General features: G+C 44.2%; 1 protein-coding gene and 1 long non-coding RNA gene across 2 annotated transcripts; one reads left to right on the plus strand and one right to left on the minus strand.

The window, feature by feature from the left end:
- Nucleotides 1-92: 92 nt before the first annotated feature.
- Nucleotides 93-27,106, minus strand: LOC115619187. The gene is made up of 5 exons (XR_003994944.1): nt 27,095-27,106; nt 20,448-20,449; nt 14,130-14,140; nt 4,430-4,435; nt 93-534 (listed from the first exon to the last, which is right to left on the minus strand). It is a non-coding gene; the product is annotated as an uncharacterized LOC115619187 (long non-coding RNA).
- LOC115619186 (protein arginine N-methyltransferase 7-like) lies at nt 9,890-21,989 on the plus strand. The gene is given in 9 exon segments (XM_030511233.1): nt 9,890-9,971; nt 10,834-10,942; nt 11,226-11,338; nt 12,389-12,630; nt 12,774-12,862; nt 12,865-12,950; nt 13,237-13,341; nt 21,162-21,182; nt 21,980-21,989. Coding segments are annotated over 7 exon segments (783 nt in total). The 5' UTR covers nt 9,890-9,926; the 3' UTR covers nt 13,336-13,341; nt 21,162-21,182; nt 21,980-21,989.
- Nucleotides 27,107-27,269: the final 163 nt, after the last annotated feature.

A 27,269-nucleotide genomic window follows, 5' to 3' on the forward strand; every position in this document is an offset into this window, starting at 1 on the left:
CTACTTTTTAATCACTGTCTCCTAATCACGAGACATGTATTACTTAAGATTTCATTTGTGTGACAAAATTTGGCAATTTGAAGCCAGACACATTCTTCTGAGTATGAGCAATATCCCTTTAGTTTTCATTGTCATAACATAATTTGCTTGAATCAACAGTAACCTGCAGGAACACAGGATTGGCAGTTAGAAAAAGCCCAACACAGAAGTCCCTGAGCATAGGTGTAGTATCTCAAAGGATCTTTCTTGGCATGGCAACTTTTAATGATAGGACTTCAAGCATGTTTATTTGTGACCTTTCTATTTAAGAAAGCTGTTTTCCCATGACCTTACCAGTTCATATTCTTCTATGTAGGGCTGTACAGAAAGGATATTTTGGATCCAACCAGGGGCTGATGATTCCATATAGTAGATGTCATAAACATACTCATCTTCTTTCTCACAGTGTTCTTTTTTACTATCTTCAGAAACATTTAAACACTCACGGATCATCTCTACTGCATTGCAGAGGATCACATCTGGATCAGTGTTCTGCTGAGAAAAAATAAAAAATGGCTATTTCCACTGAAGCCACACAGACAGTCTTAGTTACAGCCAACAGTTTTCATTGTAGACAGTAGCCAACAAACAGCTAGCTAAGGATGACAGTCTGAAATCTTAGACCAAAACACTTCCCCATTGTAATGCTGATATTTAGAACATTATCAAGCTAAAATAGAAACATAGAATGGTTTGGGTTAGAAGGGACCTTAAAGATCAACTAGTTCCAACCCCCTGCCACAGGATACTTTCCACTAGACCAGAAAATATGTTTAAAGGTTTTGTTGTACTGGAGAACATGATTGCAGCTGGTATGGATGTGTCAGAAGTGGAATAACCAGCTCTGGCTGCAGCAAAAATTTATGGTGGGAGCATAGGTATCATGATCCTGTTTGGAACCCTGGGAAATATTTGGTAGTGGAAATCTACCATAGATAGCCACAGAGCTGTCAGTACAGGACTGAATTAATGCAAAGCATTAATTACTCATACCTGAGTTACAAACAAAAAGCAGGGTTTACATATCCCTTGAACAAGCGTAACCTCTTGTCCTGGGCTCAGCTGTGGCAGTCATTTTTCTCCTTCTTAGTAGCTGGTGCAGTGCTGTGTTTCAGCTTTAGTCTGAGAACAATGCTGATAACACACTGATGTTTTTAGTTGTTGCTAAGTAATGTTTACTCTGATCAAGGACTTTTCAGTCTCATGCTCTGCCAGTGAGAAGAGGCACGGGAAGCCAGGAGGAAGCAGAGACAGGACACCTGACCCAAACTAGCCAAAAGGGTATTCCATATCACAGCATGTCATGCCCACTATATAAACTGGAGGGAGTTACCCAGAAGGCCCAGATTGCTGCTCGGGTTGGGATGGGTATTGGTCGGTGGGTGGTGAGCAATTGTATTGTGCATCACTTGTGCTTATTGTTTTATTTTCCTTTTCCCATTTTAGTTTTATATTCTCTCCCCTTGTTATTTCCCTTATCATTATTATTATTGCTGGTAGTAGTAGTAGTTTTGTATTATACCTTAGTTACTGGACTGTTCTGATCTCAACCTGTGGGATTTACATTCTTTCAATTTTCCTCCCCATCCCTCAGGAGCGGGGGGGGTGGAAGAAGGGAGGGGAGTTAGCAAGTGGCTGCATGGTTCTGAGTTACCAGCTGGGCTTAAACCATGACACCTCTAATTCTGCCTTATAAATCAGGAATCATTATTGGGATTAGTCATGTCACTCAGACAACATTTTTTCTGTCCTGTAACTGAATAATGTGGCTACTTATGGCACAAATATGGAATTTTTTTGGCTAAATAAAAAATTAATTCTCCCCTCACAACTCCCAAAAGTCTTCCCCAACCCAGTGTCCACACAGAATTTTCATGGACTGCAATTGGGGAGCAAACCACAGCCAAAGCAAAATTATTTCCCAAACCAGATGAAAATTCATGTAAATACTTTTATGCTTATCCTTATCATGTGAAAGACCCCCTGACAGATGATGCGGTCTGCAACAGGACACTTTGGGAACATGTGTCATATAGGCAGGATAAAAAAGTATTTGTCAGAAGGATTCTCTGCAGACATATGCAAAACTTTGGCAGCAGCTGCTTCAATTTTCAGCTCCCTTAGAAAGAGCAAAAAATTTTCCAAGTACTGTAGTACTGTGCAGCCATGCCTTCTTTCAGATAATTGGAGAAAAGTTCTGGGACAAGTCATTAGAAACTACCGTAGGGGATACGACTAATCCCATAGAATTGTACATCTGTTTCTAATAACAGGTTGGTTGAAAAAATAATTTTTAAGCCAGCCTGTGCTTTGTAGAGTATTACACTTGCAACACTGCAGGAAAGATGTGCATTCAGCAGCACAAAAAATATGCAAGCAGATCACAACGTACTGTCGTGGTTTAAGCCAAGACAGTAACTCGGAACCATACAGCCGCTCGCTCACTCCCCCCCTTCTTCCTCCCCCTGCTCCCAGAGGGATGGGGAGGAGAATCGAAAGAATATAACTCCCACGGGTTGAGATAAGAAAAGTCCAGTAACTAAGGTATAATACGAAACTACTACTGCTACCACCAATGATAATAATGATAAGGGAAATAACAAGGGGAGAGGATACAATTGCTCACCACCTGCTGACTGATACCCAGCCCGACCCGAGCAGTGATTTGAGGCCTCCGGGTAACTCCCCTCAGTTTATACACTGAGCATGACGTGCTGTGGTATGGAATACCCCTTTGGCTAGTTTGGGTCAGGTGTCCTTTCTCTGCTTCCTCCCGGCTTCCCCTCCTCCCTGGCACAGCATGAGACTGAGAAAGTCCTTGGTCAGAGTAAACATTACTTAGCAACAACTAAAAACATTGGTGTTATAAGCATTGTTCCCGGGATGAAAGTCAAAAACACAGCACTGCACCAGCTACTAGGAAGGAGGAAAATGACTGCTACTGCTGAACCCAGGACAGTATCCATCCCTTATTCCATACCATTCACTTCATGCTCAGATCCCACATTTTTCAGTATACCATCACTTTTGTCTCATATATATATACACACACACCCCCCCACACCCACACACAAAGAGAAAAATATCATTCCTTTGTCCATGGGCCAATCTCTATAAAGTTGCTGAATTCATCCAGTCCATTATGTCAGGCTCCATCTCTTGTAATAGTCTTTCAGGGCAGGAGGGACAGTGTGTAGTGTTGGGTTGTTGCCTGCTGATGACACCGCCAAACTCATCTGGTCACTGCTGAGCTCATCTGGTTTCCTCAAAATTCATTCTTTGTTGAGGTGATGATCGGAGGGAAGTCAGGGTCAATTGCTGGCGACCTGAAGATATCTAGCTGGTGGGCTATAAAAGTGTTATAGAGCAGGCAACAGTGTACAATTAAGTTCATTGGCTATTTTCCCCCAAATCTAAATCCCCTTGAGGTACACATCGGACTTCCCCATCTTCCCGCATTACCCACCAAGTATATCCAGGTCCCTGAGCAAAAGCAACCCCACGAGGGGGTTTGCCTTTACCTGAAGCAGGAATAACCCAGACTGTCTTCCCCAACAAATTCTTTATGTGCACCACAGGAACTTGATCCCCCTCTACAGTACGTAAAAGTTCTGATTGGGCTGGGCCAGCCCTGTTGGCAGATCCCCTACTGTTGACCAACCAGGTGGCTTTTGGTAAATGTGTATCCCAGTGTTTGAAAGTCCCACCACTCATTGCTCTCAGTGTACTTTTTAACAGCCCATTGTATTGTTCGATTTTCCCAGAGGCTGGTGCATGGTAGGGGATGCGATATACCCACTCAATGCCATGCTCTTTGGCCCAAGTGTCTATAAGGTTGTTCCGGAAATGAGTGCCATTGTCTGACTCAATTCTCTCTGGGGGGCCGTGTCGCCACAAAACTTGTTTCTCAAGGCCCAGGATAGTGTTCCGGGCAGTGGCGTGGGGCACAGCTTATGTTTGCAGCCATCCGGTGGTTGCTTCCACCATGGTAAGTACATAGCGCTTGCCTTGGCAGGTTGGTGGGAGTGTGATATAGTCAATCTGCCAGGCCTCCCCATACTTGTACTTCAGCCATTGTCCTCCATACCAGAGAGGCTTTAACTGCTTGGCTTGCTTAATTGCAGCACATGTTTCACATTCATGAATAACCTGGGCAATAGTGTCCATTGTTAAGTCCACCCCTCGATCACGAGCCCATCTATATGTTGCATCTCTGCCTTGATGGCCTGAGGTGTCATGGGCCCACTGGGCTTAAAATAATTCACCCTTATGTTGCCAATCTAAGTCCATCTGAGCCACTTCAATCTTGGCAGCTTTATCCACTTGCTGGTTGTTCCTCAGTGGCCCGACTCTTGGGTACATGAGCGTCTACGTGGCGTACCTTCACCACCAGGTTCTGCACCCAGGCAGCGATATCTTGCCACAGTGCAGCAGCCCAGATGGGTTTACTTCTGTGTTGCCAGTTGCTCTGCTTCCATTGCTGCAACCACCCCCACAGGGCATTTGCCACCATCCATGAGTCAGCATAAAGTACTGGCCATTTTTCTTGTTCAGCAATGTCCAAGGCCAGCTGGATGGCTTTCACCTCTGCAAAGTGACTCAATTCGCCCTTTCCTTCATGTGTTTCTGCAACTTTCTGTAGGGGACTCCACACAGCTGCCTTCCATCTCTGATGCTTCCAAAGCGTTGGAGGGTCCCATTGGCTCAAGTGCTTACCCATACGATCCCTGACACCCTGCCATTCATGACTGTCCAGCCCCTGGGAAGATCTTTTGGTAGTATTCTTAAATAGTCATTTAACCTTAGACAAGGCTTGAGCCCAAACCTGCTTAACTTCTGAGATCAGACAAGATTGGGCATTTTCAGGGTTGTGTGGTCGTAGGCAAAACAGAGAGAGCATATGCAGCAACAAGCTGATCCCCAGCAAAAGGAGCAGGGTGCTTTCAAGGGCATTGGAAGGATATTCAAGATCTTTAACTTTTCCAGAATCTACTCCTACTGTAAATAGCCTGGTGGGGGAGCGGAGGGTGTGAGGGAATATCTCCTCCATAGGTTGACCCCCCAAGGAAAGGAAAAAGAAAGATGTGTAATTGCTAAAAAATTCCATTATATACCCACCAAAGTATAGAGGTGATGACCACACTGGGAAAGCAAGCCAGACCAGTTTCATGATCAATGAGTCTATTGCATTACAAGTCATTACCATGAAATATAGTGAAACAAGAACCTTAGCCCAGGCCCCCCAGCCGATAAACAGTAGAACAGCAAATACTGGCTCTACGTAAGGTGTGACGTGCTGAAACTCTGAGATCAAACACAACAACTCTGAGAGCAAATAAATCAGCATTGTGACCAGTGACTACTAATCCGAAACAATGAATGCTTGTCACACATATGATTAGACACACTCTGGTCAGATCTGTCATTGTGTTAACCCTTTGTGCCCCACGTTGGGCACCACAAAGGACTGTGGTGGCTTAAGCCCAGCTGGTAACTCGGAACCATGCAGCCGCTCGCTCACTCCCCCCCTTCTTCCTCCACCCGCTCCCAGAGGGATGGGGAGGAGAATCAAAAGAATGTAAATCCCACGGGTTGAGGTCAGAACAGTCCAGTAACTAAGGTATAATACAAAACTACTACTGCTACCACCAATAATAATAAAGATAAGGGAAATAACAAGGGGAGAGGATACAATTGCTCACCACCTGCTGACCGATAAACAGCCTGACCTGAGCAGCAATCTGGGCCTTCCAGGTGACTCCCCCCCGGTTTATATACTGGGCATGATGTGCTGTGGTATGGAATACCCCTTTGGCTAGTTTGGGTCAGGTGTCCTGTCTCTGCTTCCTCCCAGCTTCCCCTCCTCCCTGGCAGAGCATGAGACTGAGAAAGTCCTTGGTCAGAGTAAACATTACTTAGCAAGAACTAAAAACATTGGTGTTATCAGCGTTATTCCCAGGCTGAAAGTCAAAAACAGCACTGCACCAGCTACTAAGAAGGAGAAAAATGACTGCTACAGCTGAATCCAGGACATGTACAAAGTGTGCAGGAGAAAAAATGAAAATGTGACACATTAACAGGAAAAGGCTGACCAGCCCTACAGATGTGTTTTTTTTCCTCACTTGAATATTGACACAGAAGATATTTATTCATGCTTTCTCCTTCCTAATAAATTATTTGCAATGTATTTGCTTTAGTGACTTGCACTTGAAGGTCTACACAGTCAGGTTTTTGCTGCTTTTTCTCTGCTAGATCTTTTCAGAATATTTTGTTCAATCCACAGTGGTGTCTCCTAAACTACTTAAGTAATTCTGAGGAACAGCTACAGACCAGCCACAGACCAGCCTTTCATTCATTTTAAATACAGAATGAAAAGAAAGCTTACTTCTTGCTTTCAACACCTACTGCTAGCTCTAAAAGAGTAAAAGGAAAATTCTGATACTACCTCAGTTTAATTTCTGTTTTTCTAATCAGCAGAGTGATTGATAACAGTTAACTAACATCTCAAATGTCTGAACTACTTGCTTGATAGAAAGTGAGAGTTCATACTGAAGACTGATGGCAAGGCCCTGAAATAACCTATAAGAAATGCTGAAAGGTGACAGCTGGTTAGGTTCTTCCTCACCCTCATTATCTTCTTTAACATCAAGCGTTTAAGTTTTCCTCACAACTGTGATGGGCTGCATAAGTAAAGCATCCGCATGTACTTACATACAGTGAAGGAACTACTACAGAAGGCACACACAGCCATCTGACCTTCTTTTACATATGGTTATGAGTCTCTAATACAAAATCTTCTTAACGCTGTATACAGGGCAACCCTACACAGAAGGCAGAGCTTCTTCATACTTAAAGCTATGATGGATATTAAGCAGATATTCTGCCAAATGAAAACAGACTTAACGCATAATACTAAGGAAAACAGGATGTAGCAGCTTAAGCAGCCTATCGAACATCTAGAGTCCTAAAAACAAAATATATAATAAAGCCTTACACCAGGATTATGAGAAGGGGATGCTCAAAAATATCTTTTCCTTGAGTGAATCGTGTGTACAGATGACATTCCTAATCATCTGCGTAGATGAGAAGACACTAAATTCGGGTTTTTTTCATAGAATCATAGAATAGTTAGGGTTGGAAAGGACCTTAAGATCACCTAGTTCCAACCCCCCTGCCATGGGCGGGGGCACCACACACTAAACCATGTCACCCAAGGCTCCGTCCAACTTGGCCTTGAACACTGCCAGAGATGGAGCATTCACAACTTCGTTGGGCAACCCATTCCAGTGCTTCACCACCCTCACTGTAAAGAACTTCTTCCTTATATCTAATCTAAACTTCCCCTGTTTAAGTTTGAACCCATTACACCTTGTCCTACCACTACAGTCCCTAAGGAAGAGTCCCTCCCCAGCATCCTTATAGGCCCCCTTCAGATACTGGAAGGCTGCTATGAGGTCTCCACACAGCCTTCACTTCACCAGACTGAACAGCCCCAACTTCCTCAGTCTGTCTTCATACGGGAGGTGCTCCAGCCCCCTTATCATCCTCATGGCCCTCCTCTGGACTCGCTCCAACAGCTCCATGTCCTTTTTATGTTGAGGACACCAGACCTGTGCACAGTACTCCAAGTGAGGTCTCACGAGAGCAGAGTAGAGGGGCAGGATCACCTCCTTTGACCTGCTGGTCACACTTCTTTTGATGCAGCCCAGGATATGGTTGGCTTTCTGGGCTGCAAGCGCACACTGCCAGCTCATATTAAGTTTCTCATCAACCAACACCCCCAAGTCCTTCTCTGCAGGGCTGCTCTGAATCTCTTCTCTGCCTAACCTGTAACTGTGCCCGGGATTGCCCTGACCCAGGTGTAGGACCTTGCACTTGGTTGAACTTCGCGAGGTTGGCCTTGGCCCACCTCACAAGCATGTCAAGGTCCCTCTGGATTGCATCCCTTCCCTCTAGTGTATCAACTGAAGCACACAGCTTAGTGTCATTGGCAAACTTGCTGAGGGCACACGCAATCCCACTGTCCATGTCACCAACAAAGATGTTGAACAGGATCGGTCGCCACACTGACCCCTGAGGGACACCATGTGTTACCCATCTCCAGTTGGACATTGAGCCATTGACCACAACTCTTTGTGTGCAGCCATCCGGCCAATTCTTTATCCACCGAGTGGTACATCCATCAAATTGATGTCTCTCCTGTTTAGACACAAGGATGTTTTGCAGGACAGTGTCGAATGCTTTGCACAAGTCCAGGTAGATGACGTCAACTGCTCTGCCCCTGACCATCAGTTCTGTAGCCCCATCATAGAAGGCCACCAAATTGGTCAGGCAGGATTTCCCCTTAGTGAAGCCATGTTGGCTGTCACCAACCACCTTGTTGTTTTTCATGTGCCTTAGCATGCTTTCCAGGAGAATCTGCTCCAAGATTTCACCAGGCACAGAGGTAAGACTGACTGGTCTATAATTCCCTGGGTCTTCCATTTTCCCCTTCTTGAAAATGGGGGTTATATTTCCCTTCTTCCAGTCATCAGGAACTTCACCTGACTGCCATGATTTTTCAAATATGATGGACAGTGGTTTAGCAACTTCATTTGCCAGCTCCTTCAGGACCCGCAGATGGATTTCATCAGGTCCCATGGACTTGTGCACGTTCAGGTTCTTAAGATGGTCTCGAACCCAATCCTCTCCTACAGTGGGCCTAAAGTCTTCATTTTCACAGTCCCTGCATCTGCCTTCCAAGACTTGGGAGGCATGGTCAGAGCACTTGCCAGTGAAGACTGAGGCAAAGAAGCCATTGAGAACCTCAGCCTTCTCCAAATCCAGGGTAACCAGTTCTCCTGATAGCTTCCAGAGAGGGCCCACATTATCCCTAGTCTGTCTTTTGTTTGCGACATACCTATAGAAGCCCTTCCTGTTATCTTTCACATCCCTTGCCAGACTCAATTCTATCTGGGCCTTAGCTTTCCTGACCTGATCCCTAGCTTCCTGGACAATGTCCCTATATTCTTCCCAGTCTGCCTGTCCTCGCTTCCACCTTTTATAAGCTTCCTTTCTCCCTCTAATTTTTCTCAGCAACCATTTCATCATTGACCTTTTTAAAGACTTCTATGGTGCCTACACTATGAGTCTTGAATTCATATTGAATTGAAACATGCCAGTGGGATCATGCATTTAATAGGCCATGCAGAGACAGCAAATTGTGTCTAAGTAATGAAAACAACTCTACTGGAATTATATATCAAAAGTGTTAACTAAAGTTGTTTGAAAAGGGATCCAGCAGACCTTCCAAATTTGTGATGTCCAATGATAGCATATTTGGAAAGGCTTAATAAATCATTTGGAAAGCAATGTCTTACAATAGGCTGTTATGGACTAAATATATGCATATATTTCAGTATGCATACTGTAGCTGACAGATGACAAGATTTGGTTATTTTCCTGTTGTGAATGGTGGTATGCTTGTAGCCCCACTTAATGGCGCATAACCAAAAGCCAGTTTTTACGCATGTTGTTTCTCATGTATGAATGTTTTTTCCATAGATGTAGAAAGGAATCTAAATCCAAGATACTTTAGTTACTCTGCTGGCATAGGCACTATTTGAGTGGTGCTGCAGGGGAAGAGTAATCAGAAAAACAGTAGTATCTCACATGGATCTTATTATTATTTTTTCCAGAAAATATATTGCATTTGTAAATTATGCGTGTGCTATAAATAGCTGAGTGAAAAGTATAAATGGATAAAAGGTTGTTGATTTATTTATTTATTTTCTTCTCCACAGAATGAAAAATATTACCGAGGTATTCATGCTGCAGTGAGCAGAATAAATGAAAGAGATGATAGAGCAATTGTTCTAGACATAGGGACTGGCACAGGACTCCTGTCTATGATGGCAGCTTCAGCAGGTGCAGATTTCTGCTATGCAGTTGAGGTGAGTGTTTGTTGTGGGTTGCACATACTTCTGCAGGTGTGTTCATAGCCTCTTTTTAGAGCTTTGGTGCAGTTGTTCTGTCTGCATGATCAGTGGAGTAGATGCACTTGCTGTTTTGTATTGTGGCTTCTGAAGTGCAAGCTTCATACTTTTATGTGTCAAAACAACTTACGTCTTACAAAAATATAGTTGAAAAGGTATAGCACACTTTTCATTTTTGGGACAATTTCTGTAAATGTACAGATTAAAATTACCAAGTTGAGTTTTATAGTATTCTGTTTTCTCTACTTCTTTTCAAAACTCAAGTGTAATATGGAAAACTTTAACCAAGCTTTTAAAAAACATGAGTATTCTCTAACCATATTGCTGATCTTCATAAGTTTCAACTCTTGGAGATGGGTTCTCAGACCACTTAATCATACCATGGACGACATAGTAATAGACTGTTTCATCAAGTGATTTTTCCATCTCTTGGTGATTAGATAGAGCATCTCCTTTTTTATTGGCAGTTAAGAAACATCCTGATGGTCATTAGCAGCCATTACTTATATCAAGGATAACAACAGGAACATTTTGGCCAGTTTAGCTTTTTTTTTAATGCATTTGAAGAAACAAAGAGAAGATTCACTTGTCTATAGGTCATAGCTGAAAGAGTGCTGTGTGATTTTTACCCAAGCAGAAATCTACTTTTTTTTTTTTAATCTAGGGTTGTTGCTGTCTTGTTTCATGGTAATGAACTTCAAACATAATTAAAGATACAGAAGATGTGAAGTTTTTGCCTTACTGCATTTTGTGTTTGTGTCCTTTCAGTTTTGAAAGCTAATCATAGCTTACCAGTTTGTTACGCTCTTGCTGTTTACAGGTTTTCAACCCCATGGCTAATGCTGCTGTGAAGATAGTGGAGAAAAATGTTTTTTGTGACAAGATCAAGATAATCAACAAGCACTCTACTGAAGTCACAGTTGGCCCAGGTGAGAAAAATAGGCTAGGGAAAAAAAATTGGCAAGTACCTCAAAACCATGAAGGAATATGTCTTATTCTTATTTTCCATATGTTTTTTATTAAAACAAGCAAATCCTTTACTTTCTAGAAAGTAACATTGGAAATTTACTTCAAAAGGGAGTGTTGTAATAGTCCTCATCAGGTTCTCTTACAGGAATACATTTTTTTAATTACTTGTGTTTTCAGGATAGCATCTCCTTAAAAGACTTATATCAAAGTCTTAATATTAAAATATTAAATTTTGCCTTTTAGATGGAGATATGCAATGTCATGCAAAAATCCTGGTAACAGAACTATTTGATACAGAGCTGATAGGAGAAGGAGCTTTACCAACCTATGAGCATGCACACAAGTATCTTGTACAGGTAAGAAAACAGACATTGATAGTGTGTCACATTTATCCCTAGAGAACCTCTTCTGTCTTTTTTGGAGTAGGATAGAGATTGCACTTGATTTAGGCTTCTGTATCCTTTGTGAATACACCATTAACTGTGCTAATATCATATTCAGTGAATAAGTTACTGGATTCATTCCTAGCTGTTGGAGTTCATATTGTCCCAAGATATTTTAAAAAAGAAATTCCCCTCCTAAATGTGATGGATTTCACCTCCCAGGCATTGGTTCTTGTTTTTTTTTCCTAAGGAGGTCTTGCTACTCTGCATGCTTTTTGCTTCTGGAAATACTTTAAACACTGTAATCAAATTAATACCTCTTTTTTTTTTTTTGACATATAATATTTTGGTATAATTTTAGGGTTTTCTCTTTTACACTTTCTAATTTTTTCCTTTAATTAAAATGTGGATGGCAAAACTTTATTTAGGTTTCTAGGTTTCATTTCACCTGTTTACATATAGCACTCTAACTTTTTACTAGTCTCCATATATAACTCTAAATCGTAATTATAAAAGCATTGTTCTTGGACTTCACGGTTAGCTCTTAGCTTTAGAATAACTTATATTTTTCTACTCTTTAAACATGGATCAAAGGTGTCACTGCATAAATATTTGAGACATTTTTCTTTTTTATTCATTGCAATCACAAACTCTGTTTTAATATTGATATCTTAGTAGTTTTCTTCCTTGAGAAACTCAAGATAGATCTCTTGTTTCAGAATGAGAATGGAAATGCAAGTTTAACTGAGGCTAGTAAACTGATAATGTTGCATGGTTAATAAAGTAACCTGGCCTTGCTGAACCACACTGAACAGGATAGATACGTGTATTGTACTTCACAGATAGAGACACAAAAAAAAAATGTTCTGATGTTACAGAAGTCTCTGAAATAATTTATGTGTAAGATGTCAAAGTTCCCAGGACAACTTTTCTTTAAATTGGTTCACATTCCATTGATTTAATTCTCACGCATGTTAATAAGTCAAACATTGAATGCTTTTACTCTTTGTTTTGAACACACAGGAAGGATGTGAGGCAGTGCTTCACAGAGCAACAGTATATGTCCAATTAGTGGAATCCAAAAGAATGTGGGCCTGGAACAAACTGTTTCCTGTTCATGTGGAAGCAGAGGATGGTGAAAAAATTATTGTCTCCCCTTCAGAAATGGAGAACTGTCCAGGTGTTCCTTCTGTTTGTGATATCCAACTGAACCAGATGCCTTCAAGTGACTTCACTATACTTAGTGATGTGGTGACAATGTTCAGGTAAGGTAGGCATTGTTTTGTTCAAAATAGAATTTTCCTGTTAATGCCTTATATAAAAGTTCTGTATTCAACTTAGGAAGCTAGTGAGAACTTCCGAAGAATGCTGAACTATTTCTTTTTACAATTATCCTGCTTCTCTGCAGCATGGATTTCGGTAAGCCAGTAAGGAGCGCTTCTACCTACTATAGAGCACAGCTGGAGCCTGTAAAATCTGGCAAGGCACAAATTGTACTTTCTGGTGGGATATTGAAATGGACCCCTCTGGGACGATAAATTGCACAATGGCTCCATACTGGGTAAAACCCACTTCTGCTTTCCAGGTAAAATACCAAGCCTTCAGATACTATCATCAGCTGACTGTCAGTAACTATGTGGAGTAAAAGCCATTCTGGGTGTTGTAAGAAATCTATATATAGTATGTTTATTCAATTTACAGTATTCTTCTTTATTCAGTCTTGCTAACGTGAACAAGATTCTTTCAATTAGTAGTACATCAGTGCTTCAAAGTTGTGTGCATTCTTACTAATTAATTTCCTGTTACTTGTTTACTTTCCAATTGCTATTTATGAGTTACTTCCTAGGATTTTGTTTATCAACCCTTTTCAGTGGCTAGTTCACTGGATGCAGTGTGTATATTTTCTTGCAAATGATGAGCCAGTTCTCCAGGGTGAGAAGTTGTACCTGACTGCCTGTTGTGATGAGTAATGTGTGGTACTGTCACGGTTTAAGCCCAGCCAGTAAATCAGAACCACACAGCTGCTCACTCACTCCCCCCATTCTTCATCCCCCTGCTCCTGGAGGGACGGGGAGGAGAATCGAAAGAATGTAAATCCCACGGGTTGAGGTCAGAACAGTCCAGTAACTAAGGTATAATACAAAAGTACTACTACTACCACCAATAATAATAATGATAAGAGAAATAACAAGGGGAGAGAATACAATTGCTCACCACCCGCTGACCAATACCCAACCCGACTGTTGTGGTTTGAGCCCAGCCGGTAACTCGGAACCAAGCAGCTGCTTGCTCACTCCCCCCGCTTCTTCCTCCCCTCACTCCCAGAGGGATGGGGAGGAGAATCGGAAGAATGTAACTCCCACGGGTTGAGATAAGAGCAGTCCAGTAGCTAAGCCTAAGGTATAATACAAAACTGCTACCGCTACCACTAATAATAATAATAATGATAAGGGAAATAACAAGGGGAGAGGATACAATTGCTCACCACCCACCAACTGATACCCAGCCCGACCCAAGCAGTGATCAGGGCCTTCCGGGTAACTCCCCCCAGTTTATATACTGGGCATGACATGCCATGGTATGGAATACCCCTTTGGCTAGTTTGGGTCAGGTGTCCTGTCTCTGCTTCCTCCCGGCTTCCCCTCCTCCCTGGCAAAGCATGAGACTGAGAAAGCCCTTGGTTGGAGTAAACGTTACATAGCAACAACTAAAAACATTGGTGTTATCAGCGTTGTTCCCAGGCTGAAAGTCAAAAACACAGCACTGCATCAGCTACTAAGAAGGAGAAAAGTGACTGCCATAGCTGAACCCAGGACAGTATCCACCCCCTTATTCCATACCATTCACGTCATGCTCAGATCCCACATCTCTCAACACACCATCGCCCCTGTCCCATATATAGACATATATATACACCCACACCCACACACAAAGAGAAAGATATCATTCCCTAGTCCATGGACCAATCCCTACAAAGTTGCTGAATTCATCCAGTCCATGATGTCAGGCTCCATCTCTTCTAATAGTCTTCCAGGGCAGGAGGGATGGTGTGTAGTGCTGAGTTGTTGCCTGCTGATGACACCGCCGAACTCATCTGGTCACTGCTGAGCTCGTCTGGTTTCCTCAAAATTCATTCTTTGTTGGGGTGATGATCGGAGGGAAGTCAGGGTCAGTTGCTGGCGACCTGAAGATATCTAGCTGGTGGGCTATAAAAGTGTTATAGAGAAGGCAACAGCGTACAGTTAAGTTCATTGGCTGTTTTCCCCCAAATCTAAATCCACTTGAGGTACACATCAGACTTCCCCATCTTCCCGCATCACCCACCAAGTATATCCAGGTCCCTGAGCAAAAGCAACACCACGAGTGGGTTTGCCTTTCCCTGAAGCAGGAATAACCCAGACTGTCTTCGCCAACAAATTCTTTATGTGCACCACAGGAACTTTATCCCCCTCTACAGTACGTAAAAGTTCTGATTGGGCTGGGCCAGCCCTGTTGGCAGATCCCCTACTGTTGACCAACCAGGTGGCTTTTGGTAAATGTGTATCCCAGTGTTTGAAAGTCCCACCACCCATTGCTCTCAGTGTAGTTTTTAACAGCCCATTGGACCATTTGATTTTCCCAGAGGCTGGTGCATGGTAGGGGAAGTGATATACCCACTCAATGCCATGCTCTTTGGCCCAAGTGTCTATAAAGTTGTTCCGGAAATGAGTCCCATTGTCTGACTCAATTCTCTCTGGGGTGCCGTGTCGCCACAAGACTTGTTTCTCAAGGCCCAGGATAGTGTTCCGGGCAGTGGCGTGGGTCACAGCTTATGTTTCCAGCCATGTGGTGGTTGCTTCCACCATGGTAAGTACATAGCGCTTGCCTTGGCAGGTCGGTGGGAGTGTGATATAGTCAATCTGCCAGGCCTCCCCATACTTGTACTTCAGCCATCGTCCTCCATACCAGAGAGGCTTTAACCACTTGGCTTGCTTAATTGCAGCACATGTTTCACATTCATGAATAACCTGGGCAATAGTGTCCATTGTTAAGTCCACCTCTCGATCACAAGCCCATCTATTTGGTGCGTCTCTGCCTTGATGGCCTGTGGTGTCATGGGCCCACCGGGCTAAAAATAATTCACCCTTATGTTGCCAATCTAAGTCCATCTGAGAACTTCAATCTTACCAGCTTTATCCACTTGCTGGTTGTTCTGGTGTTCCTCAGTGGCCCGACTCTTGGGTACATGAGCGTCTACGTGGCATACCTTCACCACCAGGTTCTGCACCCGGGCAGCGATATCTTGCCACAATGCAGCAGCCCAGATGGGTTTACTTCTGTGTTGCCAGTTGCTCTGCTTCCATTGCTGCAACCACCCCCACAGGGCATTTGCCACCATCCATGAGTCAGTATAGAGGTAAAGTACTGGCCATTTTTCTTGTTCAGCAATGTCCAAGGCCAGCTGGATGGCTTTCACCTCTGCAAACTGACTTGATTCACCCTCTCCCTCAGCAGTTTCTGCAACTTGCCCCAGGGGACTCCACACAGCTGCCTTCCATCTCCAATGCTTTCCCACAATACAGCAGGACCCATCAGTAAACAAGGCATATTGCTTTTCACTCTCTGACAGTTCATTATATGGTGGGGCCTCTTCAGCACGCGTCACCTCCTCTTCTGGTGACATCCCGAAATCTTTGCCCTCTGGCCAGTCCATGATGACTTCTAGAATTCCTGGATGACTGGGATTTCCTATTCAAGTTCGTTGTGTAATTAGTGCGGCCCACTTACTCCATGTAGCATCAGTTGCATGATGTGTAGAGGAGACCCTGCCTTTGAACATCCAGCCCAGCACAGGCAACTGGGGTGCCAGGAGGAGCTGTGCTTCAGTTCCAATCACTTCTGAAGCAACTCGAACCTGTTCATAGGCTGCCAGTATCTCTTTTTCAGTGGGACCATAGCTGGCCTCGGACCTTTAGTATCCCCAACTCCAAAAGCTGAGGGGCTGACATCAAGTCCCCCCTGGAGCTTTCTCCCCCAGCTGCGGTGTAGAGCACATTTTTCACATCTGGCCCGGTCCGGACTGGTCCAAGGGCTACTGCATGAACTCTCTCTCATTTAATTTGTTCAAAGGCTTGTTGTTGCTCAGGGCCCCATTTGAAAACATTCTTCTTCCGGGTCACGTGGTAGAGAGGGCTTACAATCAGACTGTAATTTGGGATGTGCATTCTCCAGAACCCCACAACACCTAAGAAAGCTTGTGTTTCTTTCTTGTTAGTTGGTGGAGACATTGCTGTTATCTTGTTGATCACATCTGTGGGGATCTGGCGACGTCCATCTTGCCATTTTATTCCCAAAAATTGAATCTCCTGTGCAGGTCCCTTGACCTTATTCCATTTTATGGCAAAACGGCCTTCAGCAGGATTTGGATTATCTTCCTCCCTTTCTCAAAAACTTCTTCCTCTGTGTCACCCCACACGATGACATCATCAATGTATTGCAGGTGTTCTGGAGTTTGCCCCTGTTCCAGTGCAGTCTGGATCAATCCATGGCAGATGGTAGGGCTGTGTTTCCACCCCTGGGGCAGTCGGTTCCAAGTGTACTGGACGCCCCTCCAAGTGAAAACAAACCGTGGCCTGCATTCTGCTGCCAAAGGGATTGAGAAAAATGCATTGGCGATATCACTTGTGGCATCCCCCTTGGCTGCCTTTAACTCCAGTTCATATTGAAGTTCTAGCATGTCCGGTACGGCAGCACTCAATGGCGGTGTGACTTCGTTCAGGCCACGATAGTCTACTGTTAGTCTCCACTCTCCATTAGACTTTTGCACTGGCCATATGGGGCTATTAAAGGGTGAGCGGGTCCTGCTGATCACTCCTTGGCTCTCCAGTCTGCGGATCAGCTTATGGATGGGAATCAAGGAGTCTCGCTTGGGCCGATATTGCTGCCGGTGCACTGTTGTGGTCGCAATTGGCACTTGTTGTTCTTTGACCTTCAGCAACCCCACAACAGAAGGATCCTCTGAGAGACCGGGCAAGGTGGACAGCTGCTTAATTTCCTCTGTCTCCAAGGCAGAGATACCAAAAGCCCATCTATACCCTTTTGGGTCTTTGAAGTACCCTCTCCTGAGATAGTCTATGCCAAGGATGCATGGAGCCACTGGACCAGTCACAATGGGGTGCTTTTGCCACTTCCTCCCAGTCAGGCTGATTTCAGCTTCCAGTACAGTCAACTCTTGGGATCCTCCTGTTACTGCAGAAATATAAATGAGTTCCACCCCTTGATACCTTGATGGCATCAGGGTACACTGTGCACCAGTATTTACTAGAGCCTTATACTTCTGTGGGACTGATGTGCCAGGCCATCTGATCCACACAGTCCAGTAAACCCAATTATCCCTCTCCTCCACCTGGCTGGAGGCAGGGCCTCTCTTATAGTGAACACAAGATTGTCCTCTTATGTCTTGTAGAAAGGGATTAGTATTCCTCATCACAGGAGCTGGAGTAAAATCAGCTCTTTCACTCCATCTGGGAAACTGCTCACCAGAGACTGGAGCAGCAGCTTTCCTGGGAGGATCATCCTTGACCATTGTTCTCCTCTTCAGTTCACGCACCTGTTGCTCCAGAACTGAGGTAGGTTTTCCATCCCACTTTCTCATGTCTTCTCCGTGATCCCGCAGGTAAAACCATAGGGTGGCCCAGGGCATGTACCTCCTATATTTTCTCTCTCGAGCAGTAGGGTGCCTTCTGTTAATAGCTGAGACATGGGTTGGTACATGTGGGGAGCTGGATAGACCGGATAAGTCGTCTCTCAATTGTTTGAACTCCTGGGACAGTTTTTCCACTGCTGAAATGATGGAAGGGGTGAGATTGTCTTCGAACTCTTTTAGTTGACAAATCAGGCAATCCACTGTTGGTGATATTCCATCATTCCAGGTCATTGATGCCAATGTGTGGGCATACGATGATGGCGCACTCCGTGTAAGTTTCCGCCACATGGGTCGTGTACATTCGACTTCATCTGGATCTACAGATGTGTTCCTGGCATCCGGCCTGCGATAGATCATCTCTATAATGGCTGATTCCCTCAGGGACTGGATGTCTCTCTCTATTGTGGTCCACTTGCCTGAGCGACTCATTATACTGTCCTTGTAGGGAAACCTTTCCTTCACAGCTGCCAAAAGCCGCCTCCAAAGGCTGAGGTCTCGCTTCTCTTTTGTAACTGCTTTGTCAATTCCTCCTTCCCTAGCAAGTGGTCCCAGCTGCTTGGCTTCCCTACCTTCTAGTTCGTGACCATCGGCCCCATTGTCCTAGCATCGGAGCAACCAGGTGACAATGTGCTCCCCTGGAAGACGGGTGAAATCTTTTCGCATATTCTGCAGCTTGGTTGAGGTCCAGGGTCGAGAAGTCACCTCGTCATCTTCTTCCTCTTCTTCTGATCCACGTAGTAGTAACTCATGTTCAGATGCTGTTCCGTGTAGTAATGGCATTGGGACTTCATCTTTCTTCACTTCGCGGGTTGCTCTTTGTGCCTCTCGTTTGCTTTTGCTTACAGGGGCAACAGACATTGTCACAAACTGGCCATTTGGTTTAGCTGCAGTGTTTGTCACTGTGGTTGGAGTGGCTGCAGTGTCTGCCACTAGGATTGGAGTGGCTGCAGTGTCTGCCACTAGAGCTGGATTGACTGCAGTGTCTGCCACTAGGGTTGGATTGACTGCAGTGTCTGCCACTAGGATTGGAGTGGCTGCAGTGTCTGCCACTAGGGTTGGAGTGGCTGTAGCGTCTGCCACTAGGGTTGGAGTGGCTGCAGTGTCTGTTGTCGGGGTTGGTGCAGCTGTTGTGCTTAGAGGTTGAGTAACACCAATAGCTGCGTTGTCTGTTCTGGTCAGGGTTTGAGTAGCTGCTGTGCTTGTCACTGGGGTTGGTGTAGCTGCTGTTCTTGGAGTTGGAGTAGCTTCATTGTCTATTGCTTTGCCATCAGATCCAGAGACATTTTTTTCCCTTTGAAGGTGCTGGATAATGTTGAGCAGGGCTCTGTAGGCGCAGGCCAAGCCCCAGCACATTGCCATGATTTGTCCCTCTCTGGTATAACCAGGATGACAGCACACCTCGTTTAAGTGTTTTGCTAGTTTTTCCGGATGTTGTGCTTGTTCAGGGGTGAAGTTCCAAAGCACTGGAGGGGCCCACTGGCCTAGATATTTGCCCATACTATCCCACACACCCTGCCACTCATGACTGTCCAGCCTCAGGGAAAATTGCTTGGTGGTCCTCCTATATCGTTGTCTAACCCTAGACCAGATTTGAACCCATTACTGCTTGACTTTCAAGATCAGATGAAATAGGATGTTCCCAGGGTGGGATGGCTGTGGGTAAAACACACTCCGTATGTTTTCCAACATGCTGATCCCCAGCACAATCAGCAGGCAGGTCTCAGTGGTATTCAAAGGCCATCCAAAACCTTCAGAACTCTCAAATGCTGTTGCGAATAGGCTGGTGGGGAATGGGGGGTGTAAGGGAATGCCTCCTTCATAGGTTGACCCCCCGAGGAGAAAAAAAAATATATGTAATTGCTAAAAAATTTCATTATATACCTCCCAAAGTATAGAGGTGATGGCAACACCGGGAGTGCAAGCCAGACCAGTTTCATGATCAATGAGTCTATTGTATTACAAGTCATTACCATGAAATACAGTGAAACAAGAACCTTAGCCCAGGCCCCCCAGCCGATAAACAGTAGAACAGCAAATACTGGCTCTACGTAAGGTATGACATGCTGAAACTCTGAGATCAAATGCAACAACTCTGAGAGCCAATAAATCAACATTGTGATGAGTAGTAACAGTTAGTGCTTATCACAAATATGATTAGACACACTCTGGTCAGATCTGTTGTTATCTCAACCCTTCGGCCCCCACGTTGGGTGCCACAAAGAACTGTCGTGGTTTGAGCCCAGCCGGTAACTCGGAACCATGCAGCCGCTTGCTCACTCCCCCCCCTTCTTCCTCCCCCTGCTCCCAGAGGGATGGGGAGGAGAATCGGAAGAATGTAACTCCCACGGGTTGAGATAAGAGCAGTCCATTAACTAAGCCTAAGGTGTAATACAAAACCGCTACTTCTACCACTAATAATAGTAATGATAAGGGAAATAACAAGGGGAGAGGATACAATTGCTCACCATCCACCAACCTATACCCAGCCCGACCCGAGCAGTGATCTGGGCCTTCCGGGTAACTCTCCCAGGTTTATATACTGGGCATGACGTGCCATGGTATGGAATACCCCTTTGGCTAGTTTGGGTCAGGTGTCCTGTCTCTGCTTCCTCCTGGCTTCCCCTCCTCCCTGGCAGAGAGTGAGACTGAGAAAGTCCTTGGTCGGAGTAAACATTACTTAGCAACAACTAAAAACATCGGTGTTATCAGCGTTGTTCCCAGGCTGAAAGTCAAAAACACAGCACTGCACCAGCTACTAAGAAGGAGAAAAATGACTGCTATAGCTGAACCCAGGACACTGACCCGAGCAGCAATCTGGCCTTCCAGGTAACTCCCCCCAGTTTATAAAGTTGGCATGATGTGCTGTGGTATGGAATACCCCTTTGGCTAGTTTGGGTCAGGTGTCCTGTCCCTGCTTCTTCCTGGCTTCTTGTGCACCTCCTCACTGGCAGAGCATGACTGAGAAAGTCCTTGATTGGAGTAAACATTACTTTTAGCAACAACTAAAAACATCGGTGTTATCAGTGTTGTTCTCAGACTAAAGCCAAAACACAGCACTGCACTAGCTACTAAGAAGGAGAAAAATGATTTGTACAGCTGAACCCAGGACAGGTATAAGCTGCAGAAAGCCAGGTAACAATACATATGTGTGAAAAAGGGTGGTATTTTACTCCAAGATCAAGTATTTGCTGTTTTTAGAGCAGCTATTTTGTAGAAGAGCAAGATAAGAACCTAAAAATTAGAAAATTATTAAAATCCACTTCATGTGCAATGCACATCTAAAAAACCCATGTTATACGTAAAATCACAGTTGAGGTTTATACTGCAGGCTCCTGCTTTTTTTTTTTTTAATTAACTGGTAGCATTCTGTGACACAGAAACCAAAAACACTCATGGTTGGTTCCTGGAAATCCTAAAACACATCTCAGCTGAGCTGGCATATGGGTAAATGAGAAAAATAATTGCCATTCTGTCTCCATTTTCTCTTTTCCTAGTCAGCGCTGTCTTTTTGAGATTAATGCCTTTTGCTCAAATTAAAAAAGAGCTTAATCATGTTGGCTGTGATTACAATAGCAGCTAACATTTTTAAAAATCAGTGTCAGCTTTAAAAATTAATGTCTGAATTTTATGTGCCTTTTTTACCTAGGAATCCAAATCAAAGCCTAAAATACCTAACCATCACAATTAGCGGGAAAGGTTGGAGGGTTCTTGGTTTTGTCTTTTAAAAATGTGAAAATCAGGCCTTTCTCTTATTTTTATTCAGAAATGCAAAGCTATAAAAATGTCCCTGGAGGACTAGTAAATTTGAACATGTAACAGTGGAGTCCATATGCATTAATGTACATACCAGACAAAATTCATAAATGTACCTGTTTGCAAAAATGTGTTACTGATGCCACAATTAATACTTCATTGAATTATTTTTCCAGAGGAGAAGAGGAGAACAAAGCAGATGTTCGTGTTGAGACTCCTGTTTGTGGATGTTGGGCTCATTTTCTTTGGAATAGACCATGCTTTGGGCAATTAAATTATCAGAACTGAACATGCCAATACATCAAGTCTCTGATGAAAGTGAGTGCATGTTGCCTATAGGTTTTTTGGCTTCTATGATAGAGGCATGTATTGTTTATTTGCAGTAATTATTTATGGAATTTGTTTCTCCCCTGCTAAAGGACTTTGCTCACAAAGTATATTTTATTTATATCAGCAGATGCAAGTTATATTTTGCCATGAAAACTTTGATACTACTTTTTTTTTTTTAATTGTAAGCAGCCATTTTTGCATAGGAATTTGTAGCAGCTCTGTATATTTGTTAGAAGGAGCATGGGTAGTTGAATAAAGACACCCAGTACATTTTTGTGCAAACTTTTTATGACCTGAAACAAGTGGATTACATGAACATTTCTTAGACTATTCTGTTCTGCTTGAAGTGGTTATATTAATCACTGAATCTCACAGTCCTTATTTGATATGAAGTGCATAAAGTGGGAAAAAGCACCACCAAAATGTCTAGAATTTTAAAACTTTTTCATCTAGAGTAGGAATAACAATGACTGTTTATATTCTGTAGGTTCCGAAAACAGATAGTGTTTGCCTTTGTATCAGTGATGACAGTCTGCTGCCTGTGCTGGCTCACTATCTTGGAGCAAAGCAGGTACAGTACTTCCTGTTTTTCTGATCTTTGTGTTTTCACTTGGTATTTTTAGTTCTCTCATAGTTCAGTATTTCCATCCCATTATTATTTCCAGTGCTGCTTCAGTGATAAGTGAGAAAGAGGCTTCCACTGTGTTGAAGTGGAGGTTAAATTCATCTCTGATCAAGCTGAAGTCCAGGGAGGAGATAATTGCCAGTTTTGATGTTTACTGTTGTGTAGCCTTGAATGCAAGTGGTGTTTCTCATTGCCCACTGATTCCTGTTTGCCATCTTGTCTCTTGGCGCTTTTGGAAATACTTTTTCTACCAACCTAAATGTCTGGCAGGTTTGGGGTTTTTTTGTTTGTTTGGGGTTTTTTTTATGTTTGCAATTCCATAATTACATTTAATATCTAGTCTGAAGTGGAAGGTCTTGTAACAGCAAGATAGGAAGCAATAAGAATACTGAGTCTGTGTGTAAATGAGAGCTGCCTGGCTGTCTCACTTAGGTATATATGTTACTTGATGTGTTCTCTCATGGGGCTCTTCAAAGTAAAATACATTACAGTTGCACAGAATATTTGGGAATGTGTAATGTAATATCCTGAGAAAGATGCTAGGCAATTCGTAGAAATGACTAACCATGATGAGTTAAACTAGTGATCCATGGCCCCTGTATTTTTGTCTTAGTAGTGGCTAGTCACAGACAACTACTAAGGAGAGAGGAAATGAATAGGGCAGATAGATAGATTTCCATAATATTCTCCTAGCCCTGTAGCAGCCTGTTGCCTAACTATTTACCAGTTTTGAATAAAACCTAATTTTTTTTCTTACTTCAAAAGGCTGGTGTGCTGCATTGCACATCTGAGCTCTTCCAGCTGATACAGTCAGACCGTGTTAAACAATGCTTACAAGGAGTAAGCACCACTGGAGAGTGGTTCAGCACACTGGCAGTATGCTTGTGTTTGTTCAGCAATAAATGCATATGGCTGTGAAAACAACATTTAGCCTGTAGTTATTGGGGGTGGTTTTGCTGTTAAAAAGGTGCATGACTGTGGGCTGTGGATTAGATGCATGGTTGTTATGAACTGTGTTCACTACGGCATTAAAATCATTCCTTCATTGTTCATTTCCATATTCTTTTAATCAAAAATTATAAAGCTAGTTTGACTAACTTGTGTATTTTCTTTACATCAGGTATTTACATTAGAAAACTCTGCTGTGTCCTGTTCTGTCATGGAAAAAGTGAGTATTTGGTTTTCTGTTAAAGCAGTAAATGAACTCATGGCATTTCTAAGGCCAGAGCTGATGCCTTGGATTCTTCTTGCATCAACTGCTTGGAGGTTAAATCAGTTTAATGAATGCATTTGATCGTAGAGTTTGACAACACTGTGGGAGGTAGGATATGTTGGAGAGGGGGAGTTCTTATTTTTTCCTGGTATTTGTACAGAGCTTTATGCAGATACTTAGAGGAATACATCCTGTCGGAGATAGATCCAGTCTCACAGCTTTAGCCACAAGCTGAATAGGCCACTGGGGAAGTTGAGCTGATCAGAGGGAATTATGGTTGCCACTGCTTGATCTCTACTTGCAGGTGCCTGTTGGCTTGTTTGCTTGAACTGCTGCTCTGCTGCCCTCATTGCATTAGTGATAAAAACCAAGGTGTTTGTTTCTGAGGGTTAGTGGAATGTGAGAGCACCCATCTGTCGTGGTTTTAGCCCAGCCGGTAACTCAGAACCACACAGCCACTCGCTCACTCCCCCCCTTCTTCCTCCCCCCACTCGCGGAGGGATGGGGAGGAGAATCGAAAGAATGTAACTCCCACGGGTTGAGATAAGAGCAGTCCTGCAACTAAGGTATAATACAAAACCACTACTGCTACCACCAGTGATAATAATGATTAGTGAAATAACAAGGGGAGAGGATACAATTCCTCACCATCCGCTGACGGATACCCAGCTCGACCCGAGCAGTGATCTGGGCCTTCTGGGTAACTCCCCCCAGTTTATACACTGGGCATGACGTGCTGTGGTATGGAATACCCCTTTGGCTAGTTTGGGTCAGGTGTCCTGTCTCTGCTTCCTCCCGGCTTCCCCTCCTCCCTGGCAGAGCATGAGACTGAGAAAGTCCTTGGTCAGAGTAAACATTACTTAGCAACAACTAAAAACATCAGTGTTATCAGCATTGTTCCCAGGCTGAAAGTCAAAAAAACATAGCACTGCAACAGCTACTAAGAAGGAGAAAAATGACTGCTATAGCTGAACCCAGGACAGTATCCACCCCTTATTCCATACCATTCACGTCATGCTCAGATCCCACATCTCTCAACACACCATCGTCCCTGTCCCATATATAGACATATATATACACCCACACCCACACACAAAGAGAAAGATATCATTCCCTAGTCCATGGACCAATCCCTACAAAGTTGCTGAATTCATCCAGTCCATGATGTCAGGCTCCATCTCTTGTAATAGTCTTTCAGGGCAGGAGGGACGGTACGTAGTGTTGGGTTGTTGCCTGCTGATGACACTGCCAAACTCATCTGGTCACTGCTGAGCTCGTCTGGTTTCCTCAAAATTCATTCTTTGTTGGGGTGATGATCGGAGGGAAGTCAGGGTCAGTTGCTGGTGACATGAAGATATCTAGCTGGTGGGCTATAAAAGTGTTATAGAGCAGGCAACAGTGTACAATTGAGTTCATTGGCTGTTTTCCCCCAAAATCAAATTCCCTTGAGGTACACATTGGACTTCCCGCATTACGCACCAAGTATATCCAGGTCCCTGAGCAAAAGCAACCCCACGAGTGGGTTTGCCTTTACCTGAAGCAGGAATAACCCAGACGGTCTTCCCCAACAAATTCTTTATGTGCACCACAGGAACTTTATCCCCCTCTACAGTAGGTAAAAGTTCTGATTGGGCTGGGCCAGCCCTGTTGGCAGATCCCCTACTGTTGACCAACCAGGTGGCTTTTGGTAAATGTGTATCCCAGTGTTTGAAAGTCCCACCACCCATTGCTCTCAGTGTACTTTTTAACAGCCCATTGTATTGTTTGATTTTCCCAGAGGCTGGTGCATGGTACGGGATGTGATATACCCAATCAACGCCATGCTCTTTGGCCCAAGTGTCTCTAAGGTTGTTCCGGAAATGAGTCCCATTGTCTGACTCGATTCTCTCTGGGGTGCAGTGTTGCCACAAGACTTGTTTCTCAAGGCCCAGGATAGTGTTCCGGGCAGTGGTGTGGGGCACACCATATGATTCCAGCCATCTGGTGGTTGCTTCCACCATGGTAAGCACATAGCGCTTGCCTTGGCAGGTCGGTGGGAGTGTGATATAGTCAATCTGCCAGGCCTCCCCATACTTGTACTTCAGCCATCGTCCTCCATACCAGAGAGGCTTTAACCACTTGGCTTGCTTAAATGCAGCACGTTTCACATTCATGAATAACCTGGGCAATAGTGTCCATTGTTAAGTCCACCCCTCGATCACGAGCCCATCTATATGTTGCATCTCTGCCTTGATGGCCCACTGGGCTAAAAATAATTCACCCTTATGTTGCCAATCTAGGTCCATCTGAGAACTTCAATCTTAGCAGCTTTATCCACTTGCTGGTTATTCTGGTGTTCCTCAGTGGCCCGACTCTTGGGTATGTGAGCATCTACGTGGCATACCTTCACCACCAGGTTCTGCACCCAGGCAGCGATATCTTGCCACAATGCAGCAGCCCAGATGGGTTTACTTCTGTGTTGCCAGTGGCTCTGCTTCCATTACTGCAACCACCCCCACAGGGCATTTGCCATCATCCATGAGTCAGTATAGAGGTAAAGTACTGGCCATTTTTCTTGTTCAGCAATGTCCAAGGCCAGCTGGATGGCTTTCACCTCTGCAAAGTGACTCAATTCACCCTCTCCTTCAGCTGTTTCTGCAACTTGTCCCAGGGGACTCCACACAGCTGCCTTCCATCTCTGATGCTTTCCCACAATATGGGAGGACCCATCAGTAAACAAGGCATATTGCTTTTTACTCTCTGCCAGTTCATTATATGGTGGGGCCTCTTCAGCATGCGTCACCTCCTCTTCTGGTGACATCCCAAAATCTTTGCCCTCTGGCCAGTCCATGATGATTTCTAGAATTCCTGGACGACTGGGATTTCCTGTTAGAGCTCCTTGCGTAATTAGTGCAGCCCACTTATTCCATGTAGCATCAGTTGCATGATGTGTAGAGGAGACCCTGCCTTTGAACATCCAGCCCAGCACAGGCAACCGGGGTGCCAGGAGGAGCTGCGCTTCAGTTCCAATCACTTCTGAAGCAACTCGAACCTGTTCATAGGCTGCCAGTATCTCTTTTTCAGTGGGAGTGTAGCTGGCCTTGGATCCTTTATATCCCCGACTCCAAAAGCCAAGGGGTCGACCTCGAGTCTCCCCTGGAGCTTTCTGCCAGAGGCTCCAGGTAGGACCATTCTCCCCAGCTGCGGTATAGAGCACATTTTTCACGCCTGGCCCGGCCCGGACTGGTCCAAGGGCTACTGCATGAACTATTTCTCGTTTAATTTGTTCAAAGGCTTGTTGTTGCTCAGGGCCCCATTT

Source organism: Strigops habroptila, chromosome W (genome assembly GCF_004027225.2).
Source record: "Strigops habroptila isolate Jane chromosome W, bStrHab1.2.pri, whole genome shotgun sequence".
In the NCBI taxonomy this organism is placed as follows: Eukaryota; Metazoa; Chordata; class Aves; order Psittaciformes; family Psittacidae; genus Strigops; species Strigops habroptila.